The sequence below is a fragment of the Mesocricetus auratus genome, unplaced genomic scaffold, assembly GCF_017639785.1.
Source record: "Mesocricetus auratus isolate SY011 unplaced genomic scaffold, BCM_Maur_2.0 Super-Scaffold_100006, whole genome shotgun sequence".
Lineage (NCBI taxonomy): Eukaryota > Metazoa > Chordata > Mammalia > Rodentia > Cricetidae > Mesocricetus > Mesocricetus auratus.
In genome coordinates, this window is record NW_024429190.1 from 41,411,899 (window position 1) to 41,425,076 (window position 13,178).

Below are 13,178 nucleotides of genomic sequence, written 5' to 3' on the forward strand. Positions count from 1 at the left end.
AGATAACAGAATCACAAGACCAAACAGCAACCAAGTGATAAGTCTCTCTTTTGAGTGTGTCAGTTGGAATGAGGAGATAGTTAGTGCTTCCCTAGCAAATACTGCATCTTCTTCCTGCCCCCTGGGAAGTTCATGGCTATTTTACTACCCGGGCCAAGCAAAACCTTTGGAGTCATTTTCACCACAGAGTGAACACAATGGTTTGGTGTATAGCTCTATGTTGACTGCTGTGTTTCTTTTGTTCATCCATGTTGTGTCATCTACTAGAAATATCATAAGTAATATACTATCCATGCATGCATTATTCTCCTGTTTATGGACACATCTGTGAATGAAGTTGCCAACATCATTCATTTACAAGTGCTTGGGGGTTATAATTGGCAGATGGATGAATAACTTAATTTTGAAACTATTAAAGAATCCTACATAATACTGGGAGTTTACCTTCCCACTAACTGTTTATGAACCCTCCAGTTACCCTATATTCCTCTCCAAACTGGAGTGGTCACTCATGATTTTCATCAAAACAAACGGTTTTTAAGATGGTATACTAAAGATGACTACCGATGTTGAACACTTGGTCTAGTGATTCACAAGTCATTTCTATACCTTCCTTCATGTAGTATCTGCTCAATCTTATTCTCAGTTGTCTACTGGGATGTCTATATTGCTGATATGGAATGGCTCATAATATCCTGGATGAATCATTTAATTAAGATATAGATATTTTGAATAAATTTGTTCATTCTGCAACTTACCTAATCCTACTCTTAGGGGCATCAAACTGTTATGATAATATATATTTACGAGTGTTTTACATTTCAAAAAATACTCATATACATACTCTTGTTGTGAGGTGCACTCTCACCCTGAACTCTTGGGGAAGGGTCTAGGCCCTGCCCTATATGAAATGACAGACTATGCACACCCCCATGGAGGGCCTCACCCTCCCTGGGGAAATGAGGGGATAACGGTGGGGGGGGGTTGGGGGAAGGGCACGGGAGGAGGGGAGGGAATGGGAGAGGGACCTGGAACTGACTTGTGAAGCAACCTTGTTTCTTATCTAAATTTAAACTGGAAAATAAAAAAAAAAAAAACAAAAAACATTAATGCCATTGCTCTATTGGACTCACATTATAATCATCACATTCATATAAAGGTAGAAATGCCAAGTTATGTATTCAGTATTTTATAGCTACATCATTTGTTTAAAATATGTAGTTCTCCATGCTTTTTCACATTTCTTCATTAAATTCAAAACTTATAGGGAATAATCTATAGAAGCCAATAAATATGATATGGTGGCGAATTTATTCAAGTGTATAGGGACGATATTAACATTCATTAAATACTTTGAGTTTTGTCTTTTTTATACCACTCGTCATTATATCTCCATTAGGTCACCCAGCCTCCTTTTGCCTTTAGGATATAACACACTCTTTCTCAATTCTATTGGCTGTGATTCTGCTTTATATGATAGTTTGTGTTAACAACTTAAAGTCTCTTTGGTGATGAAGTAATTTTCTTTCAACAACAACAACAAAACCTGAAGTTCACAGAAAAGCCACAGGAAGTTCTCGACTAAGTTACTCAATGGTTTGGTGATACATCTCAGAGACTTAAGGAAGTCACCAGCTTACATCAAGCATTGTTTTGAAGAGACATGATTGTGAGTAGTGTCAGATAAAGACATAAGTATCTCCACAAAATAATAATAGCCATGCTCAATTCCCACGTATCCAATTACCTTTGGATCCTTGTAAAGAAAGAGATGTCCATCTCGTAAAACAATGTATCGATCTTGAAACTTATTTCCAGACAGTATTTTAGATGGTTCTTCTTTGAGTTTTAAGGCACCTTCCTTGACACTTTTCTCTGTAAAACAGAGCAGACTTCTGGAACATGGATCCATCATAATTTTAAATGTTGGCTGCAAGTTGACATAATTATAGTTTGGATACACAATGTTAAATAAAATATACTAACATAATAGTAAAATGAAATCCATCTGTTCATATTTTTTTAATGTGACTTCTCTAGAAGTGTGGGATCCTTATATTCTTTCATAGCATAATAGTTTGTAATAACACACAGGCATCAAGGTAGTCACGCCCTTCACCCGATACTCTTTCAATTGTCACTGGGTCTGTTTACCTAATCAGAAGTTGGGTTTCACAAATAATGTGACCAAGGATATAAAAACTAGGCATGGCACTATGTAATGTCTAAGTATAGAAAGTGTTGCACGAAGGAAGAACATGGAAAAGAGACTTGAAAGGAAGTACTGTGTGCATATCTACTTTCAACTGGGAAAGGGGACCTATTTCACAGAATTGCTCTAATGGAGAAAACTGCTTAGTGACAAGTGCGGGGAAATCATCTAACTCACCTTTGTTAGTGTAAGAGATCTGAATAGACAAAGCACTATCTAGAGCACTAGGTCTCCCAGAGAATGATCCAGATGTATACTAACAGACACAACTTCATTTAGTATCTGTTTTCCTCTAATCAAATCCCAACACCCGATTAACTTCACTGCCACTCAAGCATGACTACTTGTAGCTTAGTGAAACTTGTTTGGTTAGCACTTCAGATAAGGAAGCAAATGCTTTCCCGTAGTTCTCTTGAGGTACTACTTTACAATTAGAAAAATACCTATTTTTCCCAATATAATATTTTATTTACTATTTGGAAATTCCCTTCATGCATCCTGATCACATACTTTCCAGTCCTCCAAGATCTGCTCGCCATCCTTATGATACCCCCCTATAAAAGAATAAAAGGAAAACAAAAAGCCACAAGTCCAATTTGTGTTACCTATACTCACTCATAGGAGTATGGTCAAAATTCCAGTAGCCAGTAGCTAGCCACTTAAAGAATACTGAATCCTTCCCTATGTGCACCCCCACCAGAAGCCTTCATGTGAAAAAAGCTACACTTCAGCATCCGTATCCCAACTTTTTAAGAGTTCTCTTCAATGGTTTCCTGTCTAGGCTGTTGGGGGTGTGGTAGGGTGGGGGTGAGAATCACACGTATAACAAAAAAGGCAGAACTTCTGTCATGAAGGCAGACTTGCTCACCACTGCAAAAAGAAACCAATTTGCACATGTAACCTAACAGAGTAGATGATATACTCAAGTAGAAAAAGTATGTCATGAATCCGAGTCTGCTCGCAAACATAAGATTCACAAACCATTTGATTCATGCTTTTATATTAAAAAATAAGAATTCCCTAACTGATACTCCTTAACACTAATGAAATATACTCTGTATGACATGGCAGCAGTAGTAAGGAGAAAGACATTCTGATGACATATAAATTGTGCCTGTGACTAAAAACCCACTGCCTAATTCACTCTTGATTTCAGGGCTGTAGTACAAATAATAAAATACCAGAGACAGATATTGGGGTTCAAGCTGAAGAACAGAAAAGCAAAGCAGGCAACCATTAGAGACTTCTTACTTTTATGAAATCCTCAGACTGAAAGGACAGATCCTGCCTCCAGGAATTCTTAGACTGCAGTCCTCTGAGTTCCTGATTCTTCCCACTTTATATTCCTCTCTCCACCCAGTCATATCACTCCTGTCTCTACTTCCCTAATTCTGAGATTAAAGGCATGAACTGTTTCTCTCTTAGACTGATTCACTCTCCTGTAGCCCTGGGAGGCCTTGAACCGACAGAGCTACATCTGCTTCTGTCTCCTTAGTCTTGGGGTTAAAGGTGTTTGCCACCACTGCCTGCTGTCTACAGCTAATTAGTGTGGCTGCCTTTGTATTCTGACACCCGAGCAAGCTTTATTAAATCATAAAAAATATATCACCACATAGGGCTTCAAGGGTTAAAGACAAACTAGAAACTGGGCTGAGACAGAACAAGTCTTGATCATAATGCTTGCTCCTCCACTTACCAGCAGGTTCCCTGATGGAGTTACATGTCTCTATGCTTTACTTTCTCCATGGGTAAAGTCTAGTACTTACCAGTGACTAACTCTCAAACATAGGAGGAGGAATAAATGAAATGTTACAAGCAAGAACATCATTGCAAATTCAAATAGAGAAAGGAGAAGAGGGAAAGAACATAGCCCACCATTAGTAGATAGCAATTGCAGTGTCAGGACACACAATCCCATATATATGATCCTATAAGTGGCAAATGAAATGTATAGGTAAGAAAACAAACTGGCATATTCCCAATTACACTGGGAAATTCATTTGTGAGTAATTACATTATTAAACCAGTATATGCCTCTGCTCTTATTGAGAAAGACCATTTCCTCAAGCCGGAACACAATTTGAAAAAAAATTGCCTTGCTGAAGCTTTCCATGCATAGTAAATGCTGAAGGACATAAACAGGCAGCACCTATGAGTGATCCTTAACTGAAAATAAGCTACAGCAAAGTCATCTGACCAACATTTGCAGGCAATATCCATAATATCTTTTAACTTCAAACTTACTCATTTCCCCTTTGTTGAATATCAGTTGCATAGTACATGTATATTTCTTATAATGTAGAGAGATTAGAATTAGTGATCTATTCCATTTATTGTATAGCATTTCCTGTAAAGTATATTTTACTAAAACATAGTTCTAACAGTGAGAAAGAAATTAACCTGGGTATAGTAGCTAACTGTATAATATCTCTCTTTTTCTCCCCCATTCATTATGTTTCATTAACATATGAAGACTTACTAATCTTTAGAAAAAAAGGGCTTTTTCCCCCTTACTTATGTGGTGGATAATAAAAAATAAAAGTAACATATATAAATATTTTGATCTTCCACAAAATAAACTATGTCTTAAAATTCTAAATATCATCCAATTTCATATTTTGAAACAAGGTCTCACTAACTATTCTAGCCAGTTCTGAAACCCATGATCCTCCTGTATAACTCTTACAGACCTGTGACGGCAGGTACATGCTGCCATGCCTAGAATATATTCCCTTATCTGTTACTTGCTTGGAAATAGTATCATTCTATAATTAGATTATATATAGATAAGCCAAATTATAAATAAAATAGTACTGGAATATAACTGGCTAGGCTATTTGTACCAGAGAGATTTTTCAAATTTATACTAGAAGCTATAACTGCATAAAACAAATAATTACTTTGTATGCTGTGTTTATTATTACACAGAATCACAATACACTGTTTCCAAAATAAACCTAGCATGACAAGTGATGCATTTTTAATATTAAATCAGGGTATAATTTTCAACACATTCTCAAAAAACATAAATGTATAAATAGTGCTAACCCTAACCCTAAGCCTAACCCTCCTGTGAGTTTCAAACCTGTTTCTGAACAGAAACAGAAGAGGAGTGGATGGGGAGGCAGGGGTTTGGAGCAGGAGGAAAGGATGAAGGAGAAACTGTGAATTGGATGTAAAGTAAATGAAAAAATTAATGAATAGACAGTAGATACAATGTTATTAAATTTATAAATGTGAAAATTGTGGCTTACTATGGTTCTCTGACAAGTTAAAAATAAACCTACAATTATAATGTAGATATAACATAGAATACTATTTTCTATACTGAGACAAGAATGAGCAAAGAATGACATTTTCCTCACTAGAAGATCTTCCTTGTTAGGGTAGATGTCAACAGTGATACAGTGAATTTAGTTTTATGTGCTTGAAAGCACTGAATAAGCATTTTGACCCACACAGTCATTCAGTGCATTCTGTATTTGTAGTCCTACATTAAATAGGTTTTGGACATTTAGATTTCTTTTACTTCCCTCTGGGTAAAGATGATGCTTAACAATCCTTTAAATTCCTGGTTATAGATTCCTGCATGAAACAGAAAGCTAATAAAACTCACCAATTGCTTTCCTCCCTACAGAATTAGTCTATCAGAAACTATCTGGACATTCACAGCCTACAGTGACTACCAAGGACCATTATCATACATCTTCAAGACAATACTTCCCCTGGAAGTGATCTAGGTTGAACCTTCAAACTTGTATACATACATGAATTCAGCAAGATTCCATGCAGAGTGGAATACAAATAATTTCAACTAGGTTATGATTCATAGTCCTAGTTTTACTGTGATTTTCTTAAGTCTACTAACAGCAAAGGTTTTAAGTGTCCTGTGTGAATTTTCCAAAATCTATTACATTTGGACTGTGTAACCATCTGCCCCATACAGCAATATAAATGTAGACAAACACACTGGATCTGCAGTTGACATACAATGTTCTGTGTTTAGAGTATTTCTTCACTATTCATATCATTAAGATTTGATTCTAGGAGTAAAATTTTATTGGAGCAATTTAAAGTATTTTTTAATTTAAATATGATTCAACAATATAAAATTATTTTATCTGGAAGTTTACAGATGATAAATTTAAACTTTACTCATGAAATAGATGTGGAAAGTTCGTATAAATGAAATGGAATAAAGGATAGTCTTAGAATAATAGCTAGAATAAAAGTCTAAATAGCAACTTAAATAAAGCTTCATTTTCTTTATCTCAGTGTTTCAATTTGTAGTCCATAGGGAAGAAATGAAACCTAAGGACTATTACTCTGTCTTTTCAAGTTAATTAACTCATAACAACAATGGCCATGACATTAAATGATTCTCAGACATGAAAGGCTATTCCTGAGCAAACACAGGCTGAGTTTTAAGTAATGACAAGAAATATTTACTCCATATACTTGTATAAAAATAAACCACATTATCTCATTACATTAAATGAATGAGCAGTAATTAAGTGCTGCATGATTCTAAAATTCACTCCTCCGTATGATATCTACATTTTAAATGGTTTGGGTAAAGCAGGACACCTGGGGAAATTAAAATCCTTATAACACAGCGAATACTGTACAGTAAAGTTCCAAACTTAAAAAGTCATGGAAGCATGACTTCAAACAGATTCATATGCTCATTACACATGAAGAGAAAAACTTACAGAATCAATAAAATGTAAACACATAATGTGGGAATGAATAAATATCAAATAGCTAGGAAAAAAAGAGACAGCAAAGGGTGTTTTAGTGGAATTTCTTAACATTGCTGTAGATTGAAGCCAGGATCTTACCCTTGCTAAGCATGTACTGTGCCAAATTTGCTTTAACGAGATGCTAAAGCATTAGCTGTCTGTTGCTTACACAAAATGTGGTTACATCTAATTGATCTTGTTCTTAAAGCACTGATATCAACTTGGTTACTAAGAATTCTTAAAATTTTAAATATGGGAAAAAGGTCTTTAATATTACTCATTCACTGCTTTTTTTTTTTGGTTGAGGTTGTTATTTTAAATTGAATTTTTACTGTTTTGCTAGTATACACAACTTAATTTTTATCCACACTGCTTATTTCTTTTTTATATTTTTCATTTAAATTAGAAACAAGCTTGCTTCACATGTCAATCCCAGCTCCCTCCCCCCCTCCCCTCCTCCCCTGCCTACTTGCTATGCTACCCCCTGCCCAATCCAGACTCCATTCCCCAGGTAGGGTGAGGCTCTCCATGGGGGATCTCCAGAGTCTGTCATTTCATCCAGGCTGAGAGAATATCCCTCATTGTGGGATGGACATACAAAGTCCATTCGTGTGCCAAGTATAAATACTGATCTACTACCCAAAGCCCCCTAGGTTGCCTAGGCCTCCTCATTCACTGATTTTTTTTTTTTTGGTTTTTCAAGACAGGGTTTCTCTGTGGCTTTGGAGGCTGTCCTGGAACTCGCTCTGTAGACCAGGCTGGCCTCGAACTCACAGAGATCCGCCTGCCTCTGCCTCCCAAGTGCTGGGATTAAAGGCTTGTGCCACCAACGCCCGTCTCACTGATTTTTAACAATGACTATTTTTCTTAAACCAAAGTTTTCTGCTAATGAATTGTTAGGGAAATCCTATCAGCCATGCTTACATTATTTTTATATACAAATTTTAGGGTGTAATGGATGTCAGAAGTGGAGCAATAATTCTAGAAAAGGGAGCCAGAATCATTTGCCAATGGACACAAAGAAGACTGAATACCTACCACATCCAAAATCCATCACAATATAAAAGACATGAAGAAAGTTAAGATTACAGAAAAAAAAAACTCATTGGTGAAAATCATTATTCAAGAAACTGACATTTAAAAAGTCTATAGCCAATCTAAAAAGATAACCCCAACTTGCCTTTAATCCCAGCACTCGGGAGGCAGAGACAGGCGGATCTCTGTGAGTTCGAGGCCGGGCTGGATCGATAGCCTCCAAAACAATACAGAGAAACCCTGTCTCGTAAAAACCAAAAAAAAAAAAAAAAAAAAAAACTGTAACAAAAGAGGTTATTTTCCTTTAACAAATTTGAGTATCAGTCAACCCCCTTTAAAACATTAATGGGAAATTTATAGAAGAGTTAAAACCTTTTAAGCAGCTTGCAATTCCTATCTCGAGCCCCAAATAACAACTACTAACAAAAAAAAGCTTCAATCAAAACATTTACTTTTGAAATTTTTCTAGGATCTCATTCACTTTGGGGGATATATATTAATTCCTGGAAGAATGAGCTATGCACAGTATAAACAAGGAATCAGGTAGGCAGACATGTTGCTGGAGAAGTATCTGAGAGCTACATTCTGATCCGTGTGAATCAGACAGACAGAGAGACTTGGCACATGGGCTTTTGAAGCCATTAAGCCTGTTTCCAAAGCTATTCCTCTCAATCCTTTCCAAAGAGTTCAACAACTGAAACCAACCATTCAAAAAAAAGAAATTTTCACTCAAACCACCATATGTGGTAATGGAAAAGGGGAGAAATTGAAGGAGAGTAATTGGTAGAAGGACTTTTGCCAAACATAATCAAATTTAAATAATAAGTAAAATATTGTTAGAATTTTAAATGATCAGTGCTATCTCTAGTGCTTGGTTAATTGTACATGAATAATAAATTGTAATGGCTATTATTGACATTCCTTATCGTTGTAATACACAAGTTCATATTAACAGATCTTAATGCTTAGCTTTGAGGTTTGTTTTAAGTATAAGACCAGATGAAATGTTGATCTGAATTGTCAGTTGATGACACCACACCAGAAGAAAAGTGTCGAGATCAAACCTTTGACATCTCATGTATTGAGAGACCATTGCCTGTGGTTTGCTCTGCTAGCTGACTTCCTGTTGAGCATCGCTGTGTGTCTTCATTCCCTCCCGTTAAATGTTGTGTCCCTGCATTTGTGTTTATTTCTAAACATCATCAAAATAACAGTGAGGCATATACCACACACTAAATATCAAATGGCCAGAAATTAATGTCTACATTAATCAAGACGACACCACAAAATAAAAACTAGAACACCCATAAGCACAAACTACCACTAGGGAATAAACATCCACTACTTCCATTGCATCCGCAGGTACCATCACATGAGTCAGCTACCACCTCAGTGAAACACACTAAACTTCCTCACAATACCATGGAATCAGAGTCTGTATTTTTCCATTCCTTTTCCCCCATTGTCAGACACCACTTGTGTCTTAATAACTACTCTTCAGCAACTTGAACTTTTAACCACCTTTGCAATGTGAAGGAAGCGCGCCTACCTCTGCAGTGTTTAATTGTGTCAACGGTTAAGAATCTCTTCACCACAAGATAAGCAGAACCGGGTTCAGCTAATGAACTCCACTGAAGCACCTGCTCCAACACATTCTCTGTGTAGTGAAGAGGACGCTCTGAAAAAACAAACCAAGTTAAGCTGAAACTGATATAGAAACATATTTAATGATTACAGGTTTTCAAAAAATCTCATGGAAAGATATGTGTGCCATGGCATAAACATTTTTCATTGAACAGTGACAGTACTAGAATTGTAAACAAGAGAACCAAATACATACAGGTAACACATGGCAGTGCAAATTATTATATAAATTAATCTATACAACCATTATTTCAAATTTTAGATGTGCTGCCTTTCAGATAAAAATCTCATTTACAACAATGACGATGTATCTTAGTCTAACTGTTTTTAATTTAGATAACTTTTCTATTAGCATATACAATTAAATAACTTTAAGAGGACTAGTAGATTAATCTTGTCCAATGTTAGTAGGTACAAATTAATACTTTGTTTATCTCAATAAGATTATAATCTTATAATTTCCAATAAATAATCATGAATAATTTATAGATACTATGCTCATAGTGAATCAATATCAAATCATAAAAAAATGGTTGCAGAGAACCTTTGAAAATAAGAATAGTACATTATTTATTCCTCTTTAACTATGAGTAGAAATATACGAACCTTGTGGTAGTACTATAAATTAACTCTACACAAGAAGCCTACAAGCAAGGAATTAAATGATGTCTGAAGCAAATCTCTTTGATGATTTTTAATCCATATATATTTAGCTTTAGAAAACTGTATCATACATTCTTAGCATGGAGTTTTACAAAACATTTTCAACAATAATTAAAATTTCATAAGGAAGTTATATTTGTAGATTAAAATATGTCAAATTGTTAATAAAGATGTGTGTACAAAAGCATTTTCTGGGGATATGCAACTTTTTAAATTGTGGAATAGCAGCAAATAAAAAAGCAGACAGAACAGAAGTTCTGATATGAAGATGCCACTGTTCTTTCCCAACTCTGCAGCTGGGCATCAGTTAATAATTTCAGTCACCAAATATGCATCACATCAATTCTGGAATATGTTTATAGTTAAAGTACTAATGCTAACAACAAGCAAAGAAGAATATGCCAAATAGTACCTAGCTGTTGACTTATCCTACTAAAACTGATGACAGAATCATGATAACTATGCAATAAATATATCACCTCATCTCCTTCTATTTAGGAGGATTACATTATTTAGGAGGAGAGAAGTCATCAGTAAAACCAGGTATCCAAGAAAGAAATTAAAATTTTGGCTTCTTATACATAAAAGAAAATGTTGTTTGTCCTTTTGTGCCCATTAAAACATGTCTACTTATTATTATAATAGCTATTAACCATGCATCATAAAGATATACACACACAAAGCACAATACTGACTACATAGTAGATTCTCAGTAACTATCCCAGGACTGAAGTCCATTGGGAGTTTATATCGTAGACCATAATTAACAGAAAATAATTATCAGGTAAACAAAACACTGTCTTTGTAAAACCAAAGGACAGAAAAGTGACAATTGTTTTTGTTAAAATGATTTTGCTTGTTACAAATCTTTTCTGGAAAATTGGACAAAAATCCAAATTGCTTATAATTTGTCTAAGTTATAACTCAATTACTGATTAAAGAGATAGACTCACAAAGAAATCCTTGGGTAGTTGGAAGTAGGTACATCCAAATATAAATCTAATCACAATAAGTATTCCAATTACACACCTGTTGTCAACGACATGCAGGCTAATAGTACTGATCACAGCAGAGGCTGTCAATTTCCAGGATAACCACTGTGCAGATACTATATGCATTGTGTATGATATATTAATTATTAACATTCTCACAACTCAACTCTTCAGTACCAGTCAGTAATCTTCTTACTTTACAAGTAAGGGGACTTCTCACAGAACTTTCCTTTTTGGTCTACTCATCTAACAAGTATGGCAGGAAGCAGATTTTGAATCCTAAACCTACTGCACTTTAAGTCCTGATATTTTAAGTTCAATTGTTAGGATTACTTTGGTCAACAATGTAAGTTTCTCATAATGGTTGCTGATATCTGATTTTTGGGAGGGAAGAGAGTCTAAAGATGTTTTTGAGTTCAAAATAAGGTAATATGAGCCAAAAAATTAGGTTGCCTTTTTCCTTTTACTGGTAAGTACATTAGCAACATTACATGTAGGGAAAATGATTGAGCAATAAGAATGACAAGGCAGGTATTGGAGTAGGGGATGAGCCATGCAACAGAATTGATAATGAGATTTCCAATTATCAGAAGACCTATACCAAAGAGCATAACTATCACACTCAATTATAAGCAGATTCTGTCTTCTCACTATACTGAAATGTGTTAGAGTAGACACAGAGGCTTGTTAATGGGTAGATAATTAATTCTTGTGACAAAATTTAAGAGTATTTTTATTCTGCTCAGGATCACTTCATGAAATAATTGAGGAGGATGGAAACCTTGCAATTTCAATTTCCTAGATAAAAAATGAGATTGAAAATTAAGAGACAAATACTACAGCCCAACAAACACAACTGTAAAATCACACAATTTCCAATTCAAGAAAGGGTTGAAAAATAGACTGAGGCATCAATCACTATTAGAACATAAACAGTTACAAATATATGTTTGTTGATGGCGCTACCAGCCTTGAGTGACCTTGTGTCATGGCAGATTATATAGGATAGGGCATGTATCTTGTGGGAGCAGGACATTGTCTAGAATCAGCACTTTGTACTGTCTACTTCATTCAGTGTAAAGAGGGTACAGATTAGGAAGGAAGTTCTCCAGTTTCATAAAAATAATGTCATCAATTGATTAAAATAATATGCAAAGAATTAAACTTTTCTACCTAGTTCAACAGGGAAAGCAGTGAATTTTCATTGGAAATAACAGCTGCTATCAATAAATATCTACCATTGATAGCACAGGTTTCCACAAATGATTATGGCAATTTCCACTTCTACTTCTTTGGGCCAAACTCAGGGCAAAATTCTCTCTCCATTCCAACTGGCATTTTGTTAGCATTTTCCTACAGGTGAGATGAAAGAGCTTGAAATAATATTAACAAAAAGCACGTAGTTCTTCCATACCATAGTATTTTCAAGTTAAAAGGAAATATTTTGCTATCATATTGCTGCACAATAAGTACTTCCTTCATAAAACTAAAATCCTCACTGAAGTCTACTTAAAGGGAGGCTCCTCAAGCAGATAATCCTTTGAAAAGTATAGGGCATACATACAGAGTAAGATCAGTTTGGGGTTAAGTACTAAAACCACAGCACTGCTTAGAACAGAGTAGCTGATGATGGAGACAAAACATACAAACAAAAAAAAACCCTCTGCTACAGCTTAGGTTCTGAATATCTCCTAAGGTCGTGTATTGAAGATTTGGCCAAGGCCTATGGTGCTCTTCTGGTATAGTGGAACCTGTGTCTAGTGTTCTGTAAGTGAAAGATGCCAGCTCACTGGGGCATGCTCTTGAAGGAGAAATTGAGACCGTGACTTCGTCTCTTTGCTTCCTCACTATCAAGTGATAAGCAGCTTTTCCCTGATTCATACTACCCAC

The 13,178-nt window shown here is 35.4% G+C and overlaps 1 protein-coding gene across 8 annotated transcripts in view; it reads right to left on the reverse strand.

The window, feature by feature from the left end:
* Arap2 (ArfGAP with RhoGAP domain, ankyrin repeat and PH domain 2) overlaps positions 1 to 13,178 on the reverse strand; it is a 163,565-nt gene that overhangs the window by 17,845 nt on the left and 132,542 nt on the right. For all 8 annotated transcript variants that reach the window (XM_005074391.4, XM_040747092.1, XM_040747090.1 and 5 more), the window contains 2 exons: positions 9,539 to 9,667; positions 1,748 to 1,875 (listed from right to left, as the gene is read on the reverse strand). In XM_005074391.4, the coding sequence (XP_005074448.1) occupies positions 1,748 to 1,875; positions 9,539 to 9,667 (257 nt within the window). The remainder of the gene's footprint in view (positions 1 to 1,747; positions 1,876 to 9,538; positions 9,668 to 13,178) is intronic.